Source organism: Lentinus tigrinus (assembly GCF_003813185.1).
Source record: "Lentinus tigrinus ALCF2SS1-7 unplaced genomic scaffold L226scaffold_1, whole genome shotgun sequence".
Lineage (NCBI taxonomy): Eukaryota > Fungi > Basidiomycota > Agaricomycetes > Polyporales > Polyporaceae > Lentinus > Lentinus tigrinus.
In genome coordinates this window covers 2,003,367-2,028,013 of record NW_027137910.1, presented here as the reverse complement: position 1 = coordinate 2,028,013, position 24,647 = coordinate 2,003,367, and the positions used below count along the sequence as shown (strand labels likewise).

The window sequence follows — 24,647 nt, the reverse complement described above, 5'->3', positions numbered from 1 at the left end:
TCTGTCTCGCTCGTTCTGTGCTCTTCTATCGCATAGTTTGTTCCTGCACGATACGTCGCATTCTCCTCTCGCATGCATACATTGGTACTTGATACAGGTTGTGGTTGTGGTTCATGTAACTTATACAAGGGATGTTACTTCTACTTCTCTCGTCTGCACTGGAACAAAGGAGCAGATTATGCCTTCAAGAAGTTTGCATGGACTGAAATCGTGGTTGGTGTCAGCTGGGCCACGCGCGAACAGGTCTGGTCTTACAGTGGACGTGGTCCGCGCCGAACGTGGACATCTGGTGTTCGAGGATCAGACCATTTCACCAAACGAGCCCGAAGAGACGACGTACGAAGTAGTAGCTGTGGTCGTAACCATCCTGAGAGCGCACGCGCACCTGAACCTCGTCGTAGCCCGTGTCGCGCGCAGCCTTCAAGAAGTTCTCCGGAAGCAGTTGCCCGTTCTTGTAGAAGTTGTCCGCAGTGCCCTGCGTACGTATACGTGATCCCATGTCAGCCACGGTTTCAGCTCCAGTAGAGAGCATCTCCAGTCAGCAAGACGCGGAAGAGCGAATTCAACGCACGTAGTCGACGAGGATGTGCACGGGCTCCTTGCCGAGCTTCTTGATGAGCTCTGTCGCGTCGTACTTCTCCTTCGCCTCCTCGATGCCGCCCTGGAGGTACCCGCTGAACGCCTTCTGGCCCCACGGGCAATTCGTTGGGTTCGCGATGGGCGCGAATGCCGAGCACGAGCGGTACTGCTTCACCCCGCCGAGGACGGAGGAGAGGTAGAGCGTGAGGGCGCCGTGCCCGCCCATGGAGTGCCCGAAGATCGACTGACGCGTGAGGTCCTGCGCAGGCACGGTATGGTGAGTTGTAGATGGGAGGAGCAGGAAGACAAGGAAGACGTACGATGGGCAGACTGGCGGCCTCGATGACTTGCGGGAGCTCGAGCGTGACGTGGGTGAGCATGTTGTAGTGCTTCGCCCACTTGGGGTTCGTCGCGTTCAGGTAGAAGCCCGCGCCTGCGTTTCGCCAGAGTGTTCGAGCTTCGACATCGAGGGAAGGGGCTTATGTGAGGGAGCACGCACCGACACCAAAGTCCCAGCTGTCCGTCTCGCCCTCGATGCCTGCGCCGCGCGGAGAGGTGTCCGGGAAGAGGATCGCGATGCCCTCCTTTGCTGCGGGGCCTAGAAAGTTGCCTTTTTGTGCACTTTGGTCGTTGCAGGCCGAGGTCATATCACAAGTGGGAGATAGCATTAGGGTGGGTACTCACGCGTTATCTTCCGTGCAGGTCAGGCCGGAGAGGTAGGTCAGGAGCGGGACCTTCGTCCCTGCGAGCGCGTTCGCAGGCAGGAAGAGGTTGAACTGCGCATCGAGGCCTCCCAGGGCCGCAGACTACGCGTCGGCGTCGCATGTGCGAGCGGGTGGTGCATATGGCCAGGTCGGACGTCGCGCGGTTTGGGGGAAAGAACAAAGAGGCAGAGGGCAGACCAATCGGTAGGACACAGGCGAGAATCAGCACACGAAACGACGTCATAACGCGCCGCGGCCGCGCACCTTGAACTTGTACTTGATGAGCTGGCCGTCAAAGACCTTGTTGGACGAGAGCTGCTCGAGCGACATTTTGGCGGGTTGTCGGCCAGTAAGTAGTCGGTACTAAAGGGTATGGGTGGCAAAGTGCGTGCGCGATCGATTGGAATTCGGGACGGTCCTTTCGGACTCTCAGCTGCTTGGGGCCCCGGGCAATGACGACAGCTGAGCGCGCCGGACCCTGTCCCTGGGTCCCATGGCCCTCCCCAATGGGACACGGGCACCAGTACGAGTTTCTCACTCGCTGGCTGCTGCGGAAGGTTTGGTAGCAGCGGGGCTCCGAAGCCTCGATAGGCGCAATTCAGTTCAATGGATCGTCGCACATTCGACTTCTGGCGAACATTCAACACATTCAGCATGCGCTGAGCAAGCGTGCATGACTATCGACATTAGTATTACCGTACATCAAAGAGATTATACACAATGGTGGTCGTGAGCGTGCGTAGGTGGACAGACATTACATCCATGAGGGGTAGTGTTAACGTTACGGGGGGTATGGGGAGCCACGGTCCACGGCGGCCGGGGGGATCGCAGCTGGCACAGGGAAGCCCATCCTAGCTTCGAGATGTATTGGCAGGCTTATCGAGCTTCGTGGGCTGTCTCTGGAACTGAGGAGGTCTTGGTGTTGGGTGCGCTCCCGGACCGCCGGTTGACGTTGAGTCCCTGACTTTTGGCGTCGGCGTCCCAGCCTGGCTCTCCCCTTTCTCCAAGCTTTCCGCCATCTCCCCGCGCTCCCTGTCTTGCCGCTCGTCGTTCGTCTCCCTCGACGGGCCCGGCCGTGGCTCTTCTTCGTCGCCATGCTCGCCCTTTGCCTGGTCGGACTCGGGCTTGCCCTGGCCCTCGACGACGCGCGCGAGGTGGTCCGCTATGCCCAGGTAGAACGTCGCCGGCTTGAACTTGATCTCGCGCCCCATAATCTCCGCCCACTTGTACCGCGCGGTGTTGATCCAGCCCACGAGGTCCAGGTGATTCACACCCTCCAGCGTTCCCAGGTACGTGCCCTGTTACAGATCGAGATACAGATGCGAGCAAAGTTAGTTGTGTGGTTGAATGAGCGCGTCGGCAAACACGGCTAGCGAAGGAAAGGGAAGGGGACTGGATTACGGTACTGGTCGCCAGGGGCATGGTGGAAAGACGCGGTATGTGGGGTAGGAAGCATAGGAAGGAAACATAAGAAGGGGTGGAAGAAAGGACACGCACCCATCGTGCTGACTGGAGTGAGACCAGCCCGTCGTTTGGGCCTTCCTTCTCGAGGACGACTGAATGTGGCCACCTGTCAAACACCACACCGCGCGCGCAGGGGGAAACAAAGGCAAGGCACATCAGCTTCTGTCATTGACGCATTCGACAGCAGCACCAGCCACCAAACTGAATCACACATCAGAGATTCTTAAACTCACTTCCACGTATCGATAAGCCCGGGCTCGTACACCGCGCCCCAGCTAAAGTAGTGCACGCCGGGGACGTCCGGGGTGTTCTCGTTGAACTTGCGCATGTTCTCGATCGTCAGAAACTCGAACGCTTTTCCGTCCCCGCCACCGTTCGGGAGGAGTTCAAGCAGGGACAGAACGGACGGCATGCGCTCGCGTCCGACGGTAGCGAGGAACTGATCGGCGAACGAGGACCCGCGGTGTGGCGTTGAGATTGTCGTAACAGAGAGGACCTTGAACGGCCGGTCCGTCAAGTGAGTTGTGAGGTATCGACAGTCGATACCGCCCTAGCGCAGCTGTCAGCACAGGGTCCGGCGACTAAAGGCGGATTCATGATCACAGGAATGGTTCATACCATGCTGTGGGCTGTAGCGTGGTCATCCTAAAGTCCGCATGAGCACTCCAGTGGCGGGAGACACTGGTGCACGTACCAATGAGATGTACGGCACGACCCGGGTAGACCTCCGCGATCTTCTGGCAGAGAACCTTGGCGCGATCAACGGGGGAGCTGGTTGCCGGCACACGGGTTGTCAGAATCTATAGAACGACGAGGTGAAGCGTCGAAATCAGATTCGAGGGCCGCAGATTCGGGACCAGATTGGAAATCCGGGGAGTGTGAATATGTCGCACCTCTATACCATTAGCTTCAAGCGCATCGCGAATGCCCCGCCAGTGCTGTACCTGCAGCGGTGCAATGGCCGGACCGAGTGTAACGGTGTCAAATCCCAGGAGTCCATGACAAAATACAATTGGGTTCTTGGGAGCGGCATCTGTCGAACAGAGTGCAGATGGACGTCAGCATGACAGAATACACGAGGATGCAATGTCGAGAACGCGACCATGGGTAAGCGAAGCCCAAGAACGTACATTTCTGCCGTATATGCTCTCTCTCGGCCTCAGCAGTCTCCGCACTATCCTCATCGCTTAGCATGGGATTGCGGTTCTCTTTGTCGGGAGACTCTTCGTTAGAGAACCAGTTCTTGAGGGAAGGGAACTGAGGGAAAGAGAATGCCTGCTGGGGTGCGGAGGTGTGTATGCTCTGGCTTCGCTCTTGTATGGACCGCAAAGAGTCTAGGGAAGATACGCCCGGGGGCGAAGAGTTTACATGAGCGCGTGCAGGAGAATGGGGCATGGGGAGGGGCACGGGAGTTGGACTGAGGAGGAGATCGAGGTCGGAGCTGTCATGTTCGGGTTGAGAGAACGGGTCCTCAAAGGGGTCAGTATAGGTGTATCTGACGTACGAGGCGGAGGAGGGCGGTGAGAGGCATGCAGTAGGCATGGTGCTGCGGGTCAGGTTGGAGAAGTAGGAGGGCCGGTGTAGGTTGTGTGATCGAGGGAGGCGTGCGGCCTCTGGTCTGGAGGGAAGCCTAAGATCTTCGGAGTTGCCACGCGAGTGGGCGGAGAGGATGTGGGGATCATCGGCGAAGGCGTCCGCGAGAACGGAGAGTGCGGAGGAAGGGGTGGAAGGAGATGATGGAATGGGAGAATCAGAAGGATTCGTGGCGGGTGTGGGAGGGCGTGAGTGGATGGGCGAGTTAGGGTTAGAACTGGTGGTATTTCCAGGCTGCTTGGCGGAGAACCAGCGGAGGATGGGGAGGGTAGGCTGGCTGGCGCGCTTGCGCTTCTGTGCTGCGGAATAGTCGGCGGCGGCGGAGGACGGGAGAGAGAGGTTCATGGGAGTGCTGGACCGGGAGTGGGCTGGGCGTTGTGACGAGGAGGCAGTAGCAGTAGTATAAAGCTGGGAGAGGGGAGAGGCCATGGTCGAGCGTGGAGGCCGCATGGAGGACTCCGGAGGGTCGTCGAGGCAGACTGTCGCAGGGGCTGGTGGCTGCGCTGGGGCAAGAGACGAGAAGAAGGCTTGGAGGCGCGACTCTGGCTCTGGTGCAGCACTCGCAGGCCGCAGCGGAGCAGAGCTCGTCATCGGTCCTCGCAAGCTGTCTTGTGACTGTGACGTCACGCGTCCGTCTCCCCGTCGCGTCGGGCGCCTGCTTCCTCGCTGACCGCCACCGCTGCATCCCATCATCTCTCCAGTGCACCCTCACACACTCTACCAGACGCACGTCTCCTCCTCCTCCTCGCTCTACACCCTCACCCATGTCTCTCTACGCACACCCATCGTTCGCCTCGTCTTCTGCGCCATTTCCGCCTTCTTGGCTTCGGGAAGGACGGAGGTGCACTCGCGTGCTTCCTGAGCCCGTCTAGAAGCCGACATCACAAACTTACCATCGTCAGGGCCCTTCTATCATCTCCTCAGCGACCCCGACTCACCGGTCCACATCCAAATCACTCGATGCTGTGCCTCCTTTCCAGATCTATCTCGCACTCCCGCTCGACTCCCCGAGGCCCGAGCCCTCTCATAAGTCTCCCATCTTCCCGCACTCATATCACCCTTTCCCTCCTCCTCCTCCCGCTCCCGCCCCTCTCTCCCCGATGCTCTGGTGTACCTCATCTCCTCCCATCCTCCGCCGCATCTCCTCCAAGAAGAGTTACCCCGACTTTTCCCTCGTCAGGAAGGTCTACCTCTCCCGCGGCGGCTCAAAGCAGAGCGAGAGGTACCCTCCCACCCTACCCCTTCACCACACTCCCGAGCACTCACCTTTCCCCATCATTCAGGACTTTGGTTGACTTGTCAGAGGGCAAGTTCAAGGACTTCAGCTCCACCTCGGCGGTCGACGTTCTGGTCATCGACGCTCCCCCTCCACCCCCGCCCAAAGACAATGTTCCGCCAAGTCCCCTGTCCTCGCTGACCGCAAGGTCCGATTCCTCCGAGTCCTCCGCCAGGAATAAGCCTCTGCCCACGCCTATCCCAGAGGTAGAGGACGATAGCTCTGATCCAGGATACCCCTGGTACTGTCGCCGTCTTCTTGCATCAGACAGCACTTCCCGCTATACCCCATTACAACCTTCGCTCTTTCCCCGCTCCGACTTCTCCTTGTCAACTTCTGGTTCGACAGGCGCCGGTCTTAACCTCTTCGGCGGGCTCGTCAACGATCGTGCCAAGAATGACGTCTACACCGTTTCCCTCAACGACCAGTCCGTCTCCCGTTTGTACACCATTGGAGATATTCCCCAGCCTCGCTTTGGCCATGCGAGTGCATATGCAGGAAGTGTCGTGGTCGTCTGGGGAGGTGATATCATGTCCGCGTCGTCCAACCCCATTCGCGCCAGAGCAAAGTTCGACAATGGGTTGTATTTCCTCAATCTTGGTGAGTCCGGAGTCTCGATACACTCCAATCAATAATTTATACTTTTCCGGAACAGTGTCAAGGGAGTGGACCCGCATATCCGTGGATGGGCCTGCACCCGCAGGACGCATCGGACACTCCGTTGTCATGATTGGCCCCAGAATATACGTCTTCGGAGGAGAGGCAGACGGCGAGTACTTCAACGACCTGTGGTGTTTCGATCTCAGCACACGTAAGTCCATACATGTCTCAGCTCGCACGGGGTTATGAGACCGACCCGCGTCTATGCAGTTGTTTCGAAACCCGCATGGGAACAGATCGAGCCGCCGAAAGGTAGCGTCGTCAAGCCCTGCAAGCGCTCCGGACACGTCTGCGTGCCTTACAAGCAGCAATTGCTCATGTATGTGAACCAACAAATGACTCCGTAACGGTCTTCATGACATTGTATCTTTACAGCTTTGGAGGTACAGACGGCCAGTATCATTACAATGATACCTGGACGTTCGACCCTGCCACAAAGACCTGGTCCGAGCTCTCCTGCATCGGGTTCATCCCCTCGCCCCGCGAAGGCCACGCAGCCGCGCGCGTTGGAGACGTCGTGTACGTCTTCGGCGGGCGCGGTGTCGACGGAGCGAACATAGGCCAGCTTGCTGCGTTTAAGATTTCGAGCAATCGATGGTTCATGTTCCAGCACATGGGGCCTGAGCCGGCGCCGCGCTCGGGACATGGCATGGCCGCCGTCGGCTCGAAGGTCTATGTCCTTGGAGGCGTCAGCGAGGACCAACTTAGTGCGAGTGGGAAGGATCCCAATGTTATGTATATTTTGGAGACGAGTACGTGGCCCATCCCGAGAACTTTTGAGACGCTGACTAATGCGTTTATTAGACAACATCAAGTTCCCTACGACCCCGTTCTCACCGCCGCAAACGCCCACGCTGGTGCTCTGAACACGAAGACTTCCACGCCCTGCGAATATATCCCCCTTCACCTTCACCACTTCCACTTTCCATCCTGTGCACCCTTCCGCCCATATATTCTCCCTTCACCCGTCCACTCCTACAAGAAGTAACAACCCAGCCGAGAGTCTGGGGCTCTCTCTTACCACGCCCGCTCGTTCATGATCTTCACGTTAAATTATTGCCTTCGCCCTTCGTTAACCCCAACCCTCTTTAGAGAATCCCTTGCTGACCAGCGATGCTTGTATTGGTACCGGTACTGATATCGATCATGATGACGACGCGCTGGTCAGCCTCCGTGGCTGCGCCAGGGCTTGTACTATATCCCATCCCCCACTGTGGCTCCTGCGATCTTTCGGGTCTTCCGTTCTGTCTTCGTGCTTTCGCGCTGGTTTACGTGTCGTGGCCGAGCAGCTCCCGAGTTGTGTATCCTGTATGTCCGGAAGCCGAGTTCGGCGATTATACATGATGTGACCGATGTTGACATACGCAACAGGTATGATCGAACGACTAGCACCGTCGATCGTCGGCATCGACATCTGTGTGGACAGACGTCACCGGCGCCGGGGTCAACACAGACGTCCTGCGCGCGGCCCCTCAACATGGTCTGTATCACAATTCGAACCACCATGGCGGCATGCCACTGCGGCTTGCGGCCAGCCCCCTCCCTCTGCCTGTCCCCCTCCCCGCTGCACTCCGAGGCGTTCACTTTCCCCACATCTCTGTGTTCGCGCTGTCGCATTGCTATCGATTCCTGTGTCTACTACTCGAACTCCGCACACTCTCGCAGACATGAGCCCCGCACTCAACGCCCTGCGCCTCCTCATCACCATCGCCGCAGCGCGCGCGTTCTACATGCCTCCCGCATTCAACGCTGAGGCGGTCCCCGGGTACAATACGACCACCGCGGCGCAGAACTCTTCCTCCGCGACCGGAGCCCCGGAGATGTCCACCGCGGTCTTCGACTTCCGCAATCGCACGGCTTGGTATGCGGACACCATCCAGTCAGCCGAGGCGCGGAGTACCAGCACCCCAGCGGAGAAGCTGAAGGCGGCTCACGCTCACGATGGGAACGAGAGCGAGGGAGCGACGTCGGTGGGTCCGAGGGATGTGTGGGCACCGACGGTTACTGCGCCGGACGCGGAGACGGTGTGGACAATTGGATCCACGGTGACGGTGCGATGGTGAGTACTTGAGTCCCCGGTTTGCCGTCCTCGTACGGGTTTGATGCGTCGGACCCGAGTCTCCAAGATGCCGGCGAGCGTAGCTTCGACTCGACTGTGCCAACTGCCAACTGACGTTGTCGCTTGCGCTTGACAGGGACGCGTCGCACCCGCCGAACAGAGTCACGAACTACGAAGGGAAGCTCTTGCTCGGGCACTTCGAAGATGGCGACGACACGAACGAGCATCTGGACATCGGTGAGCACCAGAATGTGATCTGCTACGCACCCGGCGCGCCAGAAGCTGACGGCGATCCTGCCCCTCGGTTCCGCGCGCGTTTGCCTCTGTGTTCGTGCTCGACTGGGCAGAGCACCCGCTGGCGGAGGGGTTCAATCTGACGCAGGGGCACGTCAAGGTGAAGGTGCCCGACGTCAAGCCGTCGAACCACTACATCGTCGTCTGTGAGTACTGGTGCTTGAACCCCGAGCTCGGGCATTCCTGCGCGGTCTGGATACTTGCTGACGAACATGCTTCTCGTGCTGCGAACAGTGTTTGGCGACTCTGGGAACTGGAGCCCGCAGTTCACGATCGCTGAGTGATTGGCTGCTTGCGTGTATGTCTATTTGATCCTGGCGTCACGATGAGATGCGATCCATTGAATCCGAATGATCTTCATGAACTACACGAACGACCGCGACCGAGTGCAGAGCACGATAGTACCGCGAAAAGCGTCCTGAATTGTCAGAGATGAGCTAGTCCATCGACATCAAGCTTGTGTTGCAAGAACACACCTCCCATCTCTTTGAGCTCGGTGATATGGAGGACGTTCTACGGCATGTCAGAACCACAGCCTGAGCGCAAGACTCAGTTTATGTACTCCGAGTCGAGTTTCCCCTGAGTGACACAACATGGCATTGAACAATTGAAGAGCATTCAAAGGTTCCCTGCCAACCTCCAAGTCTACCTGTGGAATTGCGTCAACGACGCTGTTGTGACAGAGGATAGATGATGATCTGAGACGACCGCGCATCATACGCGGGTGGCTAGATGACCATATCGAGCCAACTACGATTATGTCATCACCTTGCTCGTAACCACTGTCTCGGACCCACACTTCCCCTCTATCTCCGCCTTCAACGCTTGCGACAATGATTTCTCAGACTCCTACATGTAACAGCCTTCAAATAATGAACGAATCAGAGTCCTGTCGGACAGTCACCGTCCAGTACTGTTCAGAACATATTTTAAGAACAATCGATGTTGCCAGCCAAAGCGAGAAACTTGACATTCCGAGTACTCATCGCATTGCGCATACAGCTCGTTCACCACAGCCTGGATTATATACACACCGCTACCTGACTGCCCCGCAGCTATACTACTACTCCTTCTGGCATGCTCACCCGCTCACGACCCCCAACAGTTCAGGATGTCGTTACGATAACGCCCGTTCCGACTCCACCGACGATGTTTCCAAGCTGAGACCTGTGACTGGAAGTGGTTGGATGACCCCGTACGCACAAAGGAAGCGATGAATGGGCGGCGTGTTGAATGGCGGAGGTGAGGTGGTCAACAACAGAAACAACGTGCTGGAAAGAGAGACAAGAGACAGGAAGAGCTACAGTCCAGTATCAGAAGCGTGCTATAGAAACCGTGCTGAACCGTCTACATGATAGAGCTGCACAACTACTGTAGACTCATCCACATAATATTCAGATCTGATCGATACAGCCCACTTACAAGGGGAGCTGCACAGGTCCCAGGGATAGCTTCGTGGCATTTACGTTGGGGTGGACATTGTATTTTCAGGCCAATCAAAGCCAGCGATGTACTACTACTACCAATTAGTGAGTATTCGACTCTTCGTGCAGTCATGGGTTGCATATACGGGAGTAGAATTACTGAAGAAGCGACGCGATAGATTGATCTTCCGTGGAACGACGCTCCACCTTGCATCCAGTACGGTACATGCCTACGGACACCTGAAGGCAGCCGTGTGCGGTAGGAGTCTACGTACTACTAGCTAGATGATGGGTCCTGAACATGCTCGCGAAGAGCCGAGCGGGGAAAAAATTGTAGTGGAGAAACCACAGCGCAAGAGTAGTCTGAATCGAGTTTCGCCGGGCGCGAAGCCCTGAGTAGCGAGCCGCGAAGTGCACTCAAGGACGACCCTGCCTGCCTCTCCGCCCGATATCCTCGTCCGTCCCGTGCTAGTCCCGAAGGACTGTGGAAGTTAGCGGCGCAATTTGCTGCCAGCAGGTCACCAGAGCGCGCAGTGGAGCACCACGAAGGCCCTCACTGACAAGGACGCGATAGAAAGCGAGCACCTGCGAGAGGAGCACGAGCAGGCCGCCCAGTCCCAACGACGTATCCCAAGCTGCCCGCATAGCCCATTCCCCCTGTCTTACTCGCGGCAGCGGAGAGAACGCGCTCAATCGAGTCAGGAAGAACCAGTGAGGTTATTACGCCCCACAATGTCAACCGGAGTAACCTCCTGGACAGGCCTAGCAGCTGATTTCTGGTGCGCCGACGAGGCCATCGCTGGCCCAACCCATCTGGAGTCGAGCAAGTGAGACTGAAGGGAACGCTCAGACCTTAGCCCGCTCACGAAGAGAGATGCGCGGTGCGGATAGGGGGAGCCCGGCTGCACCTGCATCTTGTACGGGGTGAGCTTCGCGGCCTTTGCGGTATGGTGGCTACGAGAGAGACTGGCCGTCTTCCACACGATGTGAACAGGGCAGCCGGTGGGCTTGCCTGGAACAGACCGCTAGGTCGAACGGGGTCCTTGTCGTAGACAAGAAAGAAAATATTGCGATGGTCCGGGCGTCTACTTAAGGTGCGAGAGTTATTTGGTCCTGTTTACAAGCATTGGACGCCCAACCCAACGATCGGCAGCCTCAGCCTGACAGTGAGACTCGGAGGTCACTCAAGCTATAGCCACCATGACCCAGTTGCAGCATCCCAAGTTACCTTATGTCCTTCCATCTGTTCCTGCTGTGCAAGATGGTAACAAGCCCACATATCCTCCGCGCAATTGCTTACTCATCCCCTTGAGCACAGCGGACACTACTTCGGAGCAAGTGAATGCTGGCACGGCCAGGGTTACCAACCCCACTGAGTAAGCGGTCTCGCCGTATCTCCATACACTACATCTGACGGGCATCTTGATAGGACACCTATCTATATTTGCGCCATGCAGAATTGCAACCGCCTGTTCCCCTCTCGGGACCGATTGATGGCACACCGCAAACGAGACCACGACACTGAGGATCAGGACGACATAATCACCTGGAACGAGTAACTGTCCGACCTCCCTGTACCTCTTGTTAAGACAAGAGGTACGAACTCTCTTTCGATATCGTCTACTTGGGGATGAGAGATCGGACAGGCGGTGGGGTCTTGATGCACACATGATGCCCTCATCCCTTCTCACACTGCCGTTTGGCTCATCAGCCGCCGTTGTTCCCCCAACGCTGGGCGAAAAACTCCCTGGACAGGGACACACTTCTCCTGTCTGCGTCGTCATTCTCACGAGTCGCGCAGTAAGGATCCCCATGATCACGTTTTGGTCGTTGCGGTCCGCTGCGATTCGTCTACGTGTCAAGTAAGGTTCCGTAGCACTCCTCGTAGCCTTTCATTTCTCCCCTATGCCGTCGTCCGGACACTGCATGGCGCACCCGCTCGCACCGGTTGCTGACATGGACAACCCAGCCCTGCGGGGCTTGAAGCTTGAAGCTTGAGAATGCCTCACTGGTGGGCTCGTACAAGGTTCCCCATATGCCTATGTGGTCGAAGCAAGGCACCTAGTTGTCTCAGTTGAACATATCCTCATCAAATAGAAGGGCCATACGGGTATTGGCATCCCGAGGAAGACGACGTGTTTTGCTGGCGCAACAAGTGGTATATAATTGAGCTTCTTGCCAGTACCATACATTATGCAAGGTGCATAACGACTTCTCCTGACTCAGTGCGCATTCCACGGTTGCCCACAGATGATAACCTCGAGTGATCCGAATGCTTCTGTTGCCTCCGCATCGTGATGGTCATATTTGCAAGCTGGAGACGCTGATGTTCCCCAGGCTCTCGTGCTGGCCGGTTCAAGGACTACCTCAAGCCATGCAGAGTGGACGTTAAGGTAGATAGCTACCTGACAGAAAGCATGTAATATGTGGACGAATATGAGTATCAAACGAAAGTGAAGGAGAGGACGGCTATCAGCGGAGGCGGTTGCTACATAGACGCGTAGTGAGGAAGACGGGCGACTTGCCAGGAACGAGCCCGCCTTCTGGCTTTGCCGCTTTCGTTCCACTTTCCTCCAGGCGGGCCTGCAGCGCTCGATCCTCCCCGTCTTCTTCAACATCTTCAGCTGGTGTCGCTCTGCACTCTGCAGCCATACAGTCAATCTTCGGAGGCCGCAGCAGAAGAATGTCCTTCTTCAGTAGGAAGAAGCATACTCAGCAACAGGCCAGCACCTCAGTAGCTGTACAATCACCAGCGAGCGCTGCTCTCGCACAGATACAGCAGCCTCCATCGGGCCAGCAACAGCCGCAAAAGCAGCTATCAAAGGAGACAAGCTACGATAGGTGTGTTCATCCTTCCTTCTTCTTCCCTCTCGATGCCCGCCCGCACCTCCCAGTTGTACAATGGACGCCAGTCTAATCGCTCTCGGCTCAGCGGTTTGAACGGCCGGGGCAGTCCCTCACCAGCCATCAATGGCATCCAGCCTGGCATAACCCAGCAAGCGCAACGCCCCCCGAACGGCCAAAGCCCGCCACAAGGGCTCAACAGCACGCAGCCTGCGCCATCACAGCAGCAAAGCGGCCAGCCTGGTCAGCAAGGGCCGCACCAACAGCGACCTGCGTATCCTTGGTCTCAGCGCCGCCTTCAACTCCCCCCTCCAGTCACCATCCCAAAGCCTGGTGTGGCACCGCCGTCGTCCCCGTCCCCGTCGCCCTTCCCGCGATACGGACATGCACTACCGACGAACGCGACGACGTCGGGAGAACTCTTCCTCTTTGGTGGACTTGTGCGCGAAACAGTGCGGAACGACCTCTATCTCATCTCTACGAGGGATTTGTCGGCGACACTCCTGCAAACGACCGGCGAGATCCCTTCACCCCGTGTTGGACATGCAAGCGCCCTCGTCGGAAGCGTCTTGATTGTGTGGGGAGGTGACACGAAGACGAGTTCCAAGTCGAAACCGGGTGATAAGCAGGACGATGGGCTCTATCTCCTCAACCTTGGTGCGTCGTCTTGACATTGTACTACATGCGACGTCTCATCTGTTGTCGCAGTCTCACGCGAGTGGACGCGGGTCGCGGTCTATGGTCCTTCTCCAGTCGGCCGTTACGGCCACGCAGTCACCATGGTGGGATCAAAGTTCTACGTGTTCGGTGGGCAAGTCGACGGGGAGTTCCTGAACGATCTATGGTCTTTCGACCTCAACTCACGTAAGTCGTTGTTGCCATACTACCATACACTCTGGACCGACTAGGTCTTAATATCCGTTCTCTCCTTAGTGAGGACGAAAGCCGCGTGGGAGCTTGTTGAGCCCGTAGAAGGATCACCGCGGCCGCCCAAGCGGACTAGCCATGTCTGTGTGACGTACGGCGAGAAGATCATTCTGTGCGTGGACTTCGATGCATTTGCCTTGATACAGCTGTCGCTCAATCCGGTCTGGTAGCTTCGGTGGTACCGACTGTCAATACCATTACAACGATACCTGGGCGTTCGACACGAACACGAAGACCTGGTCCGAATTGACTTGCATCGGCTTTATTCCTTCCCCGCGAGAAGGCCACTCGGCTGCCATGGTCGATGATGTCGTTTACGTCTTTGGTGGCCGAGGGGTTGATGGCAAGGATCTGGGTGATTTGGGAGCGTTCAAGGTCACCAGTGAGTGACGATGACTGCGTGCGATGCCTTAACCGGTCCACTGACGATGTCTTGCAGACCAGCGATGGTATATGTTCCAGAAAATGGGCCCCGCTCCATCGCCACGGTCTGGTCATGCTATGGCGTCTATGGGTTCCCGTGTGTTCGTACTTGGAGGTCTCGGAGGGGAGTCGCTCAACCCCCAGAAGCCGGAGGATCCTAGTCTCATTCATGTACTTGACACGAGTAAGCGTCAAGCTCCTTATCAACGTCTAACAACGCTGACCAGGGCTACTAGAGCACATCAAGTATCCGGATTCCAGCAAGCCACCTCCCACTGCTGCAAACGGAAGAAAGTCGGTCGGTGCCCAGCCCGTACAGGCGCGGCCCAGTGGTGACACCCCGAACGGTATCCGCGATGGATCCCCTGCTTACGAGCCGATGTCCGATAGCGAAGATGTCAGGCGAGCGGTATCGCCCACCGGGCGTCAGAAGACGAATGGTGTTCCTCCCCAGTCTATCTCCGGTAAAGGCAAAGGAAAGATGCGGGACGATGAATTCGATGGCGAGAGCAGTCCCGAGACCACCGAAGCAGCGGTCGCTATGCGCGAGAGCGCCGTATCTCCCGACAACGCCCGCGCGAAGAGCCCGACAGGTCCCGCGAGCCGTGCGACGTCGCCTGCGCAAGGTGTGACTACGTCCGACGTGTATGATCCTGCTGGGCCCCAGGCTAGTCTAGCGAGCGTGATGATGTCGCGCAATGGATTGGGTGCGCGAAGTCCGTCCCCGGTCGTGGATCGTTCGAAGGCTCCCCTCGATGCGTTCTACAAGCCTGCTTCTCCGACTGTGAATGGGTTCGCGAAGCCTGGTTCGACTGGCAACCTCACCGCGGACCTCATTCGCGATCTGAAGGACAAGGAGGCTGAGGTCGAGGCGCTCAAGAAGAAGGAGGCTTGGATGAAAGCTGCGCTTATGAAGGCTGAGCGGTCAGGGTTCATCTACGCAGAGTCAGAGGAGGAACTCTCCTCGCGCGCGGACGATGACGACATCGACGGCCGAAAAGTTACCGAGATGGTGATCAATCTCAAGCAGCTCAAGGCTAAAATTCAGGTGCGTCTTTGAGATTGTCGCGGCTAGCTATGGAGGATTGATTGAGTACGTGATTATTGTAGACTACGGTCCTCGAGCGTGCAAAGGAGGCGTCCGACCGGGTTCAGGAGGCCGAGCGTGTCCGCGTTAGTGCTGTGCAGGAGGCCGCTTTCTACCGGGCTAAGCTCGCCGCTCTCGAGGCGTCGTCGGAGAGCGAGGTTGCCCGGATTGAACGCGAGCGTACTGCAGACCTTGAGCGTCAGTTGCAGGTCGCCCTCGCAGGCCAGGCGGAGCGGGATCGCAAGATTCAGGAGCTCAACGATTCAGTGTCGCTCCAGACCACTCTCCTTGAGCAAGCGGAGGCTCGCGCGGAAGACGCGTCCAAGCGCGCGGACACCTTGACTCAGTCCTACGATCAGAGCACCGAGGCACATAACGCTCTCCGTGAGCGCAATGCCGCTTTGGAGGCCAGACTGAGGGAAACCTCCGATAAGCTCCTTGCGCAAACCTCTCTCGTCGAGCAACATGAGGCGGACTACATCAAGGCCCAGTCGCAGCTTGAGAACGTCCTACGTTCCCAGGACCAGCACATCCGCGCTTTGGATCAGACTCGAGCTGCATTGGAAGCTGCTTCTAGTCGTGCGGAGGAGGTCGACGCCCAATACGCCCGCGCTCGGGAGCAAATCAGCCAGCTCGAGGCCGACGTTGCTGAGCTTCGTGGAGAGCTCGAGGCGCGTACCTCTGAGATCGAAGCCGCGCGGGTGCGTATCGCGGACACTGAGAACTTCTGGGCTAAGTCTCGTGAGGAGGCGGATGCGTTCCGTGCCGTCACCACCGGTAGTCTAGGCAAGCTGCTCGACTCTCACCACGAATTGAAGAGCGACGAGGACCGTCTCACCCGCGGATACACGGAGAAGATCAACGCGCTGCAGAACGAGGTTTCTTCGCTGCGCGATATGCTCCGGGACACCTCTCGCCGCGCCGACGAGGCTCAGGAGGAGCTCAGCAAGGAACGTCACCGGATCCGCGAGACTGAGACCGAGACATTGTCCCTTCGCTCTCAAGTTGTTGGCTTCCGCACCCAGCTCTCCATGGCTCTTGCCGACAGCGGTCGGCTGCGCAAAGACCTCGTGGTCAAGGAGACAGAGCTGCAGAACAAGGCGAAGGAGGCTTCTACCGCTGCGCTTCGTATGGAGGCAATGCGCTCGTACCTTGCTGCCAACGGTATCGTCGCCGAGGACGAGGATGGCAACCCCCTCCGCGCCGACGACGTCACCTCTGCTCGCATCCAGGAGCTGGAAGACAGGCTGGTGGAGCGCACGCGTGCCCACGAGATCGCTGAACGCGAGCTTCAGTCCTTGTTACAGCAGAAACAAGATGTTGATGCTCAGGTCGAGTCCCTGTCCGCGCAACTCGATCGCGTCCGTACCACGCAGAGCCCGTCCCGCCGTAACGGTGTGGACAGCGGCTCAGACGCCCGAGTCGCCGAGTTGGAGCAAAAACTGGAGGAGACCGAGAACTCGTATAAGGCTCGTCTCCAGCAACTGGAGGAGGACTATCAGCTCGCTGTTCACTATGTCAAGTAAGTAGCCAACGGCTCTGCGAATGTCCGTTACTGACTTGGCATAGGGCAACCGAGAAAACCATGCGGAAGATGAAGGACGAGCTCTCTAAGCAGAAAACCCTCAACCAGAGCATGCAGGCCGAGATGGATCGCGGCTCGCCGAGCATGAGGCTGCGTGGTCTCAATGGCCGAGGAACGCCGTCGTCAGATGACAGCAACGAGTTCTTGCGCAACCAGCTGCAGGACGCCCAGCGTCAGGTCCAGCGCCTCAATAGCGACAACAAGGACCTTCGCTCGCGGATAGACACTCTCGAACAGGATCTCGAGCACATGCGGGACAACGTCATTGCCTCGCAACGAGAGTCTGACGAGAGGTTGTCTCGCATCGAAGAGCTGGAGCAGGATGTCGAGCGTCTCCAGAACTCACTCGTGATCGCACGTGGCGGACACGAGGAGTCCCTCCTCGAACAGCTCAGCAGCGAGAACACCACCCTCAAGCGCGAGAACGAGCAGCTTTCACACAAAATCGAGCTCCTTCTAGCAGTCGACCAGCCCGCATTCGGCCATGGTCGCCCCGTATCTGGCTTCTCGGAACGCCGTGCCAGTACTTCAAGCTCGGAGAACGCGATGGCGTTCGAGCATCTTTCTAGTGAATTGGACGATTGGCAGCGACAGCTCGCCAGCTCCATGAGCAATCGCAGGCCGATCCTTGATTATGATTCCCCTTCGCTGGGTCATGAACGGGCAAGGTCGCGCTCATGACCTCGCCCTTTACGACGTATTTATGCTGGCATATACCCTACCTTTATATCTGTTGTCCCTCTTGCGCACACTCGTTTCCATCACCTCGTTTGTGTCTATCTCAGTATCATAATGTCCCTTGCTGTCTATGCGGTATAGTTGCGTTGAATATACTAATTTACGACCGTCGGTACCAATGATGGTGAGATGCGGGATGAGATACTATGCTACAGAGAAACTAAGAATCTGAGGACTCCAAGATACCAGCAGCACGCTGCGTCCATTCGATAGCCTTCGTCTTCACGGCTTCCTGACCTTCCTCGTCGCCCAACCGACGCTCGAATTCTAGCCACTTTTTGAAGAAAGACCTGCAAAGTTGTCAGCATATCTATATCTCTGTATGGTGGGGAGCAAACCTCACTTCGCTTTGTGACTAGTCATTTTGAGGGCCAACACACGGTTGAAGAGGTTCCTGAGATTCATGATATCCCCTTGACCGGCCTCCATATCCATGTAGATTGACCACATGTCCCAACGTTTGGGATGAGAGTCGACGATGCCTTCGAAGATCGTCTTGCCTCGCTCTGGGTCACCAAACTTGTACTCGAGCTGCGCAAACTTGCAGATCGTCTTCAGGTCTAGACGACACGAATCAGCAGGGCTGGCGTTAAGGTATTGTGCAAGTGACTCACGTTTACGCTTCTCTAGACTCTGCAAACTGCGAGGAAGTAGCTTGCGCGCTTCTTCCAGCATACCGCGCTTGAGGTAGTGCTCGCCGAAGAGTGTCCAGACTTTGGAGCTCTGAGAGAACTTCTTGCAGGTTCTCTTATATTGCTCCTCCGCTTTCTGCACATCATGCTGTCAGTGATGCGAAGATCCCAATCAATGAGCTTTGAGACTTACCTCCGGCTTATCGCTCTGCTCAAAGATTTCGGCCATACGCAGGTGAATGGTCTTCGAGTCGTTGTGCCGGGCGGCATCTTTGAAGGTCGCTTCGAGAGAGTCGTCCGTACCGTAGACATTCTCGAGGTTAAGCAACGCAATCCAGACATTCAGCTTTTCCTGTTCCTCGCGGAAGCTGATGGTCTTCAGTGCACGCTTGGCAATCTCCCGCGCCTTGTCGATCTCGGAGATCTGAAGCTGGAACGACATGTACTGGACCCAGAGATATGACGAGTTGGGCGAGCCAAGGAGGAGACGCTCGAAGTCGGCGTTGGACTCCGGTGCCTTGGCGTGCATGTCTGCCGTCAGGTCCTGCTCGATCTCCTTGCGCTTCTTCTTCTTCTTCTTGCTGTCCTGCTGGCCGTCAACTTCACTATCCTCCTCCGAGCCCATGTCAACGTCTTCAGCAGGATCCGGGGCAGACCATTGGAAACCGCCGTCTAGTCGAAGCGTATCCGCTGGTGCGCTCGGTGCGCCTGAGGGGCGCTGCAGGTCCAACGTGAAGTCGACATCCATTCCCTCGTCATCGGACTCCTCACTAGACTCCTCGCCAGCCTCAACCTCGTCACCTGATTTCTCCTCACCGTCATTCTCAGCGCCGTCTTCGTCGTCATCGGAGTCTTCGACTACACCAAACGCCGGTGATGAACCTCGTAGGGCTTCATCGTCCCTTTCGTCGGACTCCTCCTTCTCAAAGTCCTGCTCTTCGAAGTAGGAGGGCTTGAGGCCGAACGAGATGCGGCGCTTCTCTGTATCGATAGACAGTATAACAGCTTTGACCTTGTCACCTTCTCGGAAGCTGCGTAACGCTAATGTTACATCAGCATCCTTGTTGTCGGAGAGCTGCGGAAAGGTGAGCACAGACTGCCGAGGAGGCACAAGAGCTACTAACCTCAGACTTGTGGCAGAGCCCACTGATCTTCGATCCCTCGACCTCAATGAAGATACCGTAGTCCTCGACCCTCTTGACACGACCGTCGACCTTCTGACCTTCGCTGAGGTCGGAGAGCGTGAGTTGCGAGCGATTGTCACGCTTGAGGTCGCCGGAGCGGAAAGACAGCTCGATCTGCTTCTTCTCGGGGTTGACGCTAGTATACGTCGATCAATATAACTGCCTGCTTCAATCAAGCGATATATATCGACTCACCTGAGGATACGCCCCTTGACAAGCTGGTTTCCGGAGAATCGGCTCTTCCAATCCTTGACGTACTGCGCAATATGTTAGCAGCGGATCCTGCAGGGATGATGCCTCGCACTGACATCGTCGAAGAGCTCCCTGATCTGTACCCGGGCGTCAATGTCGCGACCAAGGGTGACGAACAGTCCATGCTCGGCCACGCTCTTGATAAATCCACGAACTGTCTGGCCGACTTTGAGGCCTTCCAAGCTGCTGATCTCCGGATCTACGATTGGCTTGTCCTGACCAGGGAAAAGGCGAGACATCCGTGTCGAAAGCGTCAGCTGCCGTTTCTCCTTGTCCACTGAAAGTACGGTCGCTTTCAGCACGGAGTCCACCGCTGGGAATGGCTTGCTGTTCTCATAGTCGTCGCACGCGTCGGTGGGATGGAGCAGACCGGTGATGGAGTTGGTGAGCTTGATTAGTGCACCATGGCGGTTGTGCCGGAGGACGCGCCCGCCGACAAGCTGCCCAGGTTGGACGGTATCGATCGAAAGCTGGGTTTTGTGTACAAGTTGCTCCTTCTCCTTCGGTTTCGTAGCGACCAGGACGAAGCCCTTCTCAGGATTTCGAGAGGTCACGAGAAGGTCCTGGAGCTTTTCGCCAGTCTTGAGACTGGAGCGCAGCTGAGCGACTGACACTTCACGTCGGTTCGCAAGATTGTTGAGGGAAAGCAAAGCCGTGATTTGTGTTGGTTGGAGGGTCACGATGGCCTTGTCCTTGTGGATGTCCGAGATGACACCTTCGACAATGTCACCGATGTCCACGCCACTGATGTCGGTTATAGCCGACTTGAAGTTGGCCGACGCTTGTCGAATACTCGCCGTAATGCGCGACGTCTCGGGATCGACTGCAATAATGCGAACTTGCATCGGCTTGCCCACGGAGAAGGAGGATGACAGCGAAGTTAGAGCAGTCTCGCTACGGAGGAGAGCATAAGGCATGGATCTGTCTGATGCATTAAACAAGGTGCAACTGCTGACCTGGCTTCACGCGCCGGTACGAAGGCCTTCAAGTTGTTGTAAAACTCTACTTGCAAACTCTTCTCCGACACCTTGAAGACAACGGCATGGGTCACAAGGCCCACTTGCGCGTCACTGAATTGCGAGATGATAGGCAGATTGGACTCCACCAGTGTCTTCTTTGCTGTGAGGACAATACGCTTGCGGTCTGGGTCTACCACAAGGACCTGAAGCCAACATGAGCATAACCTCAGCATACGAAAGTGACAGACGAACTCGGCACTTGATACTGCCTCCAGGCTTGAAACGCTTCTGGGGATGTTTCAGCGTGATGTCGGCGTAGTGGTTTGGCCAGATGACACCATCCACGTTCCCGGAGATGGAGACGAAAAGCGCCGAGTCTGTGAGCTTCTTCACGGTACCCTTGATGATCTCGCCGACCTGCACATCGGCGACCTGCAGGAACTTTTGTGCCAGCACCGACGGGCGTAGTGATAGCTGGAGGATGCCATCAAGTGGATAGCAGCCCGTGACCCTTGCCCTGTGAACTGTGCCAAGCTTCCATGCACCGGATGACGAAGACAACGTAGGAACATGCTCGTCAGAAACTTGAGATATCTGCAGTAGCGTCAGCAACCATATGAGTAGCCCAAAAGGACTGACACGTACATGAACGAAGCCCTCAACACCAGCGCCGAGTTCGACGATGAGACCTCGCTCGCTCTCAACTCGTGTCACCTTCACGGCTTCGAGGAGAGTTCCGACAGGATACGCTTCCCGCAGATCCGTATCGGTTTCATCCGACTTCGCGGATCTTGTGGTAAACTTGACGACATGGTCAGCGAGGGACAGCGCGAATCGCGGTGGTGTGGATGGATTGATGTCGTAGAGAACCCGAGCATTGACCTTCTGTCCGACCTTGTAGTGTGTTTCCGGGTCGCCAGAAACAAGGTGGAACTGGTCTATTGTGCCGTCAAAATAACCAAGAACTTGCAGGATAAGACCGTCTGGTTGGACAGCTGTCACGAGACACTGTACAAGAGAACCAGGTACAATGGAAGTAACGCTGCTGACTTCGGTGAGCTGTTCGGAGAGAATGAGTACGAGCGACCAGTGGAAGAGATATCGCATTACCCACCAATGCGGATGCAACCGACTTCGTATCCACCGAGACGGTGCATGTGCGTCCGTTGCCGGACATTTTTGAAACTGCAACATCAAGTAACCGCCCCACATGTAACTTCTTGTCGCTTTTGAAGGGGCCTTTCTGTGCATCCTTGAAGGACAAGAAACCAGAGACATCGGGTATGCCAAGGTCGAGGATGTAGCCGTGATCCTCCACACTCTTGACGGCAGCGGAGAGAGTCTGTAGAGCTGTGAATACGTCACACATATATTGAGTCGCATGTTACGCACAAAGCCTGTTCGCAAGTCCGTCTTCGCGACGCCCTCGTTCACCTTCTCCGGAATTAAACTCATCTCGACTCTCCTACTGGCCTTTTGCACCTCATCCCGCGCTCGTCCCAATCCTGTGACGTCCCTTGCACCAGACGCGTGAACTGCAGTAACCATGGCGCGCACATACTGTCCGGGGTGAAATATCTCGGAGAGATCTGGAACGCGCGACTGAGAACCTTCCGAGTCTTCTTCGTCCGAAGAGTCCATCTCAGCATCCTCAATGCTTTCCAGGACATGGGTGAGCTGGGTGGAAACTTGCGTGATAGGAATGTGACCATAAAGCTGGTTCGGGAGGGACACGATGAGGGCAAGAGGCTCCACGGCGACCACTTGCCCAAGGATCTTCATTCCAACTACGACTCGCTGGAAGAGGTCGTGAGTTCACAGCTTAGGCTACGAACATGGCACGTACTTTGTAATTGAGATGCTCTATCCGGAACCCAGCCTTCTTCTCGCCATCCTTTGCCGCACTCGTGGAGGGACGATGGACGTCCGATTTCCGTCTCTTCTTCGTGCTCCTGGTATTCGAGGACTCCTAGAGCACTGTGTCAGTTTCTTCCTTGCGCACATTATGCAGCACGTACCGCGAAGAGCTCCTTGTCCGCTTCCTTCGCTGCCTCGGCGCGTAGAGTCTTCACCTCGAGTGGTGTCAACGTAGTTCCTCCGCCGCGCGGGAAGTCCACCTCGTCCGCAACAAGTGTAGAGACGGACTGCGCAGGCTTGTCCTTGGACTTTTTCGACTGCTCCTCAGTCTTCGTCTTCTTGGCCTTGGGATTGACAGAAGCCTCGTCCAGCACGCGCTTCTTACCCGCGGCCATGGTTACCGTGAAGCTGTAGAACAGCGATGCACGAAGAGGGAGGAGGGCTCAGGAAGCGGGCCAGTGAGAGAGGATTGGCGGAGGACCCAAATTTTGCCGCCCATAGTGATCGGTGAGATCGAGATCTGGCACACCGCAATGCAGCTGACTAAGCAGCCAGTCAGCGCTCCTGTACACTGGTTGGTGGCGATCGACCTCTCCTTGCTCCTCCCCTCGTCTGCTAGTTCTTTGTATCACATCTCTTCGTCTCTTTCATTCAGAAATGGGTACGTTCAACTTAAATCACTCCATATGTGCTTATGTTAACTGGGATTTCTACAGACTACCAAGTACGCAACTCCCGCACGACATGCTTCTCATTGATTCATCTTTCATTAGAATCGTGTCGGTTCAAAATTCGGAGGCGGAGGTGTTGCTGGGGCATCGGAGACGAATGTTGACCGCAGAGAGCGTCTGAGGAAGCTTGCCCTGGAGACTATTGACCTCGCGAAGGTGCGTACTGCTTTTCTGCCCAACGTTGGCTTGCTGACGCCACCGCAGGATCCCTACATACTTCGCAACCACCTCGGCTCTCTGGAATGTCGTCTCTGTCTGACACTCCACACCAATGAAGGCTCCTATCTTGCGCACACTCAAGGAAAGAAGCACCAGACGAACCTCGCACGGAGAGCTGCCCGCGACCTCAAAGAGACCCAGCTCATGATCGCACCGACACAGCAAAATGTTCACAAGAAGGTCTTCTTGAAGATTGGACGTCCAGGGTATCGCGTGACGAAGGTTAGGGACAGAGACACGGGCAAGGAGGGCATGATGGTCCAGGTTCATTTGCCACAAATCAAGCCCGGGGTCATCCCTCGTCGCCGTTTCATGAGCGCATGGGAGCAGAAAAGGGAGCCCCCAAACAAGGCCTATCAATATCTCATCGTGAGTGTGTCCCGCTGTGTCTATCTTGTCATTCGCTCATACGAAATCAGGTCGCTGCTGAGCCGTACGAGACGATCGCGTTCCGCATACCTGCGCGAGAAATCGAGGACGAGTCCGACGACGCCGGCTACTGGAACTGGTCTCACTGGGACCCTGATACCAAGCAGTATAGTTTCCAGTTCATGTTCCGTCTCCAGTACTGATTGTGTGTTGTATGATTGCATTGTAATATTGACACCTTGGCATGGGCGCGTATCTTAAGGTTGTGTCGCTGCCAGACCCTTGTGGTTGCGGTGTGGTGAGTCCACCTCCGCGGATGGGGGTGAATGAAAACAGAGGTCTCTGCCTCGTTTGACATCGCACTGTGATGATCTAGGTAATTGACTACATAGATGCGCGAGCTCGAAGTTATCAGCGAGCCTAGAAGTCGCACTCGAGGAAGTTGTTTCCGCTTGCCCCAGTATGCGTCAAGCAAGCTACGTATGTTTGGTCAGTGTTTCGTTCAAACATATACCGGGCTAAGCTACCTACCACAGAAGCCACCATGCTGGTCGTAAATGACACGATCAGCGCCGGGACTCCCTCCGGTGTAGACATTATTGTGCCTCAAAGGGTACTCAAAGAATTCCCCTGAGCAGGAAGGGAAGCTGAAGCCCTACACCCCCAGTCAGTCCGCGTAAGGCTTCGACAAGGGCGAGCACGAACCTCATAGTCATGATATTGATGAGGATAGTTGCTAGGCTCTTCCGTCAACGTCTACAGATCTTGAACAGTGGCAGAGCCGTCA

General features: G+C 56.5%; 9 protein-coding genes across 9 annotated transcripts; 5 read left to right on the top strand and 4 right to left on the bottom strand.

Annotated features, from left to right (window-relative positions):
* Nucleotides 1-4: 4 nt before the first annotated feature.
* Nucleotides 5-1,823, bottom strand: L226DRAFT_528511 (carbohydrate esterase family 1 protein). The gene is made up of 8 exons (XM_067679381.1): nucleotides 1,548-1,823; nucleotides 1,264-1,385; nucleotides 1,079-1,200; nucleotides 900-1,012; nucleotides 572-838; nucleotides 341-475; nucleotides 256-286; nucleotides 5-202 (listed from the first exon to the last, which is right to left on the bottom strand). The coding sequence occupies exons 1-8, from the start codon at nucleotides 1,611-1,613 to the stop codon at nucleotides 177-179; spliced, it is 882 nt and encodes a 293-aa protein (XP_067542905.1). The 5' UTR covers nucleotides 1,614-1,823; the 3' UTR covers nucleotides 5-176.
* A 127-nt stretch (nucleotides 1,824-1,950) lies between these two features.
* Nucleotides 1,951-4,943, bottom strand: L226DRAFT_556197 (alpha/beta-hydrolase). The gene is made up of 7 exons (XM_067683113.1): nucleotides 3,878-4,943; nucleotides 3,641-3,780; nucleotides 3,442-3,547; nucleotides 3,366-3,376; nucleotides 2,981-3,297; nucleotides 2,781-2,853; nucleotides 1,951-2,581 (listed from the first exon to the last, which is right to left on the bottom strand). The coding sequence occupies exons 1-7, from the start codon at nucleotides 4,929-4,931 to the stop codon at nucleotides 2,135-2,137; spliced, it is 2,148 nt and encodes a 715-aa protein (XP_067542904.1). The 5' UTR covers nucleotides 4,932-4,943; the 3' UTR covers nucleotides 1,951-2,134.
* Nucleotides 4,944-5,237: 294 nt separating this feature from the next.
* Nucleotides 5,238-7,364, top strand: L226DRAFT_22999 (galactose oxidase). Its single transcript, XM_067673080.1, has 6 exons — nucleotides 5,238-5,562; nucleotides 5,624-6,216; nucleotides 6,272-6,427; nucleotides 6,487-6,595; nucleotides 6,652-7,028; nucleotides 7,081-7,364. The coding sequence occupies exons 1-6, from the start codon at nucleotides 5,441-5,443 to the stop codon at nucleotides 7,140-7,142; spliced, it is 1,419 nt and encodes a 472-aa protein (XP_067542903.1). The 5' UTR covers nucleotides 5,238-5,440; the 3' UTR covers nucleotides 7,143-7,364.
* A 579-nt stretch (nucleotides 7,365-7,943) lies between these two features.
* On the top strand, nucleotides 7,944-8,913 carry L226DRAFT_564912 (uncharacterized protein; the record flags this gene model as incomplete). Its single annotated transcript, XM_067683714.1, has 4 exons — nucleotides 7,944-8,335; nucleotides 8,472-8,572; nucleotides 8,683-8,775; nucleotides 8,864-8,913. 4 exons carry the CDS (start codon nucleotides 7,944-7,946, stop codon nucleotides 8,911-8,913), a joined length of 636 nt encoding a protein of 211 aa, XP_067542902.1.
* A 1,219-nt stretch (nucleotides 8,914-10,132) lies between these two features.
* Nucleotides 10,133-11,118, bottom strand: L226DRAFT_528508 (uncharacterized protein). The gene has a single exon (XM_067679380.1). It carries the CDS (start codon nucleotides 10,696-10,698, stop codon nucleotides 10,522-10,524), a length of 177 nt encoding a protein of 58 aa, XP_067542901.1. The 5' UTR covers nucleotides 10,699-11,118; the 3' UTR covers nucleotides 10,133-10,521.
* A 118-nt stretch (nucleotides 11,119-11,236) lies between these two features.
* Nucleotides 11,237-11,804, top strand: L226DRAFT_528507 (uncharacterized protein). The gene is made up of 3 exons (XM_067679379.1): nucleotides 11,237-11,317; nucleotides 11,372-11,429; nucleotides 11,483-11,804. The coding sequence occupies exons 1-3, from the start codon at nucleotides 11,254-11,256 to the stop codon at nucleotides 11,610-11,612; spliced, it is 252 nt and encodes an 83-aa protein (XP_067542900.1). The 5' UTR covers nucleotides 11,237-11,253; the 3' UTR covers nucleotides 11,613-11,804.
* Nucleotides 11,805-12,606: 802 nt separating this feature from the next.
* On the top strand, nucleotides 12,607-17,774 carry L226DRAFT_556194 (uncharacterized protein). Its single transcript, XM_067683112.1, has 9 exons — nucleotides 12,607-12,894; nucleotides 12,986-13,554; nucleotides 13,606-13,761; nucleotides 13,831-13,936; nucleotides 13,995-14,206; nucleotides 14,264-14,431; nucleotides 14,484-15,295; nucleotides 15,358-16,856; nucleotides 16,904-17,774. Exons 1-9 carry the CDS (start codon nucleotides 12,737-12,739, stop codon nucleotides 17,598-17,600), a joined length of 4,377 nt encoding a protein of 1,458 aa, XP_067542899.1. The 5' UTR covers nucleotides 12,607-12,736; the 3' UTR covers nucleotides 17,601-17,774.
* On the bottom strand, nucleotides 17,698-23,009 carry L226DRAFT_22942 (U3 snoRNP-associated protein Rrp5). Its single transcript, XM_067673073.1, has 14 exons — nucleotides 22,703-23,009; nucleotides 22,531-22,653; nucleotides 22,077-22,481; nucleotides 21,799-22,026; nucleotides 21,330-21,743; nucleotides 20,937-21,278; nucleotides 20,682-20,887; nucleotides 19,782-20,619; nucleotides 19,669-19,730; nucleotides 19,414-19,609; nucleotides 18,483-19,364; nucleotides 18,272-18,425; nucleotides 18,001-18,217; nucleotides 17,698-17,947 (listed from the first exon to the last, which is right to left on the bottom strand). Exons 1-14 carry the CDS (start codon nucleotides 22,934-22,936, stop codon nucleotides 17,818-17,820), a joined length of 4,431 nt encoding a protein of 1,476 aa, XP_067542898.1. The 5' UTR covers nucleotides 22,937-23,009; the 3' UTR covers nucleotides 17,698-17,817.
* A 226-nt stretch (nucleotides 23,010-23,235) lies between these two features.
* Nucleotides 23,236-24,063, top strand: L226DRAFT_518392 (uncharacterized protein; the record flags this gene model as incomplete). Its single annotated transcript, XM_067678548.1, has 4 exons — nucleotides 23,236-23,265; nucleotides 23,315-23,428; nucleotides 23,477-23,860; nucleotides 23,911-24,063. 4 exons carry the CDS (start codon nucleotides 23,236-23,238, stop codon nucleotides 24,061-24,063), a joined length of 681 nt encoding a protein of 226 aa, XP_067542897.1.
* Nucleotides 24,064-24,647: the final 584 nt, after the last annotated feature.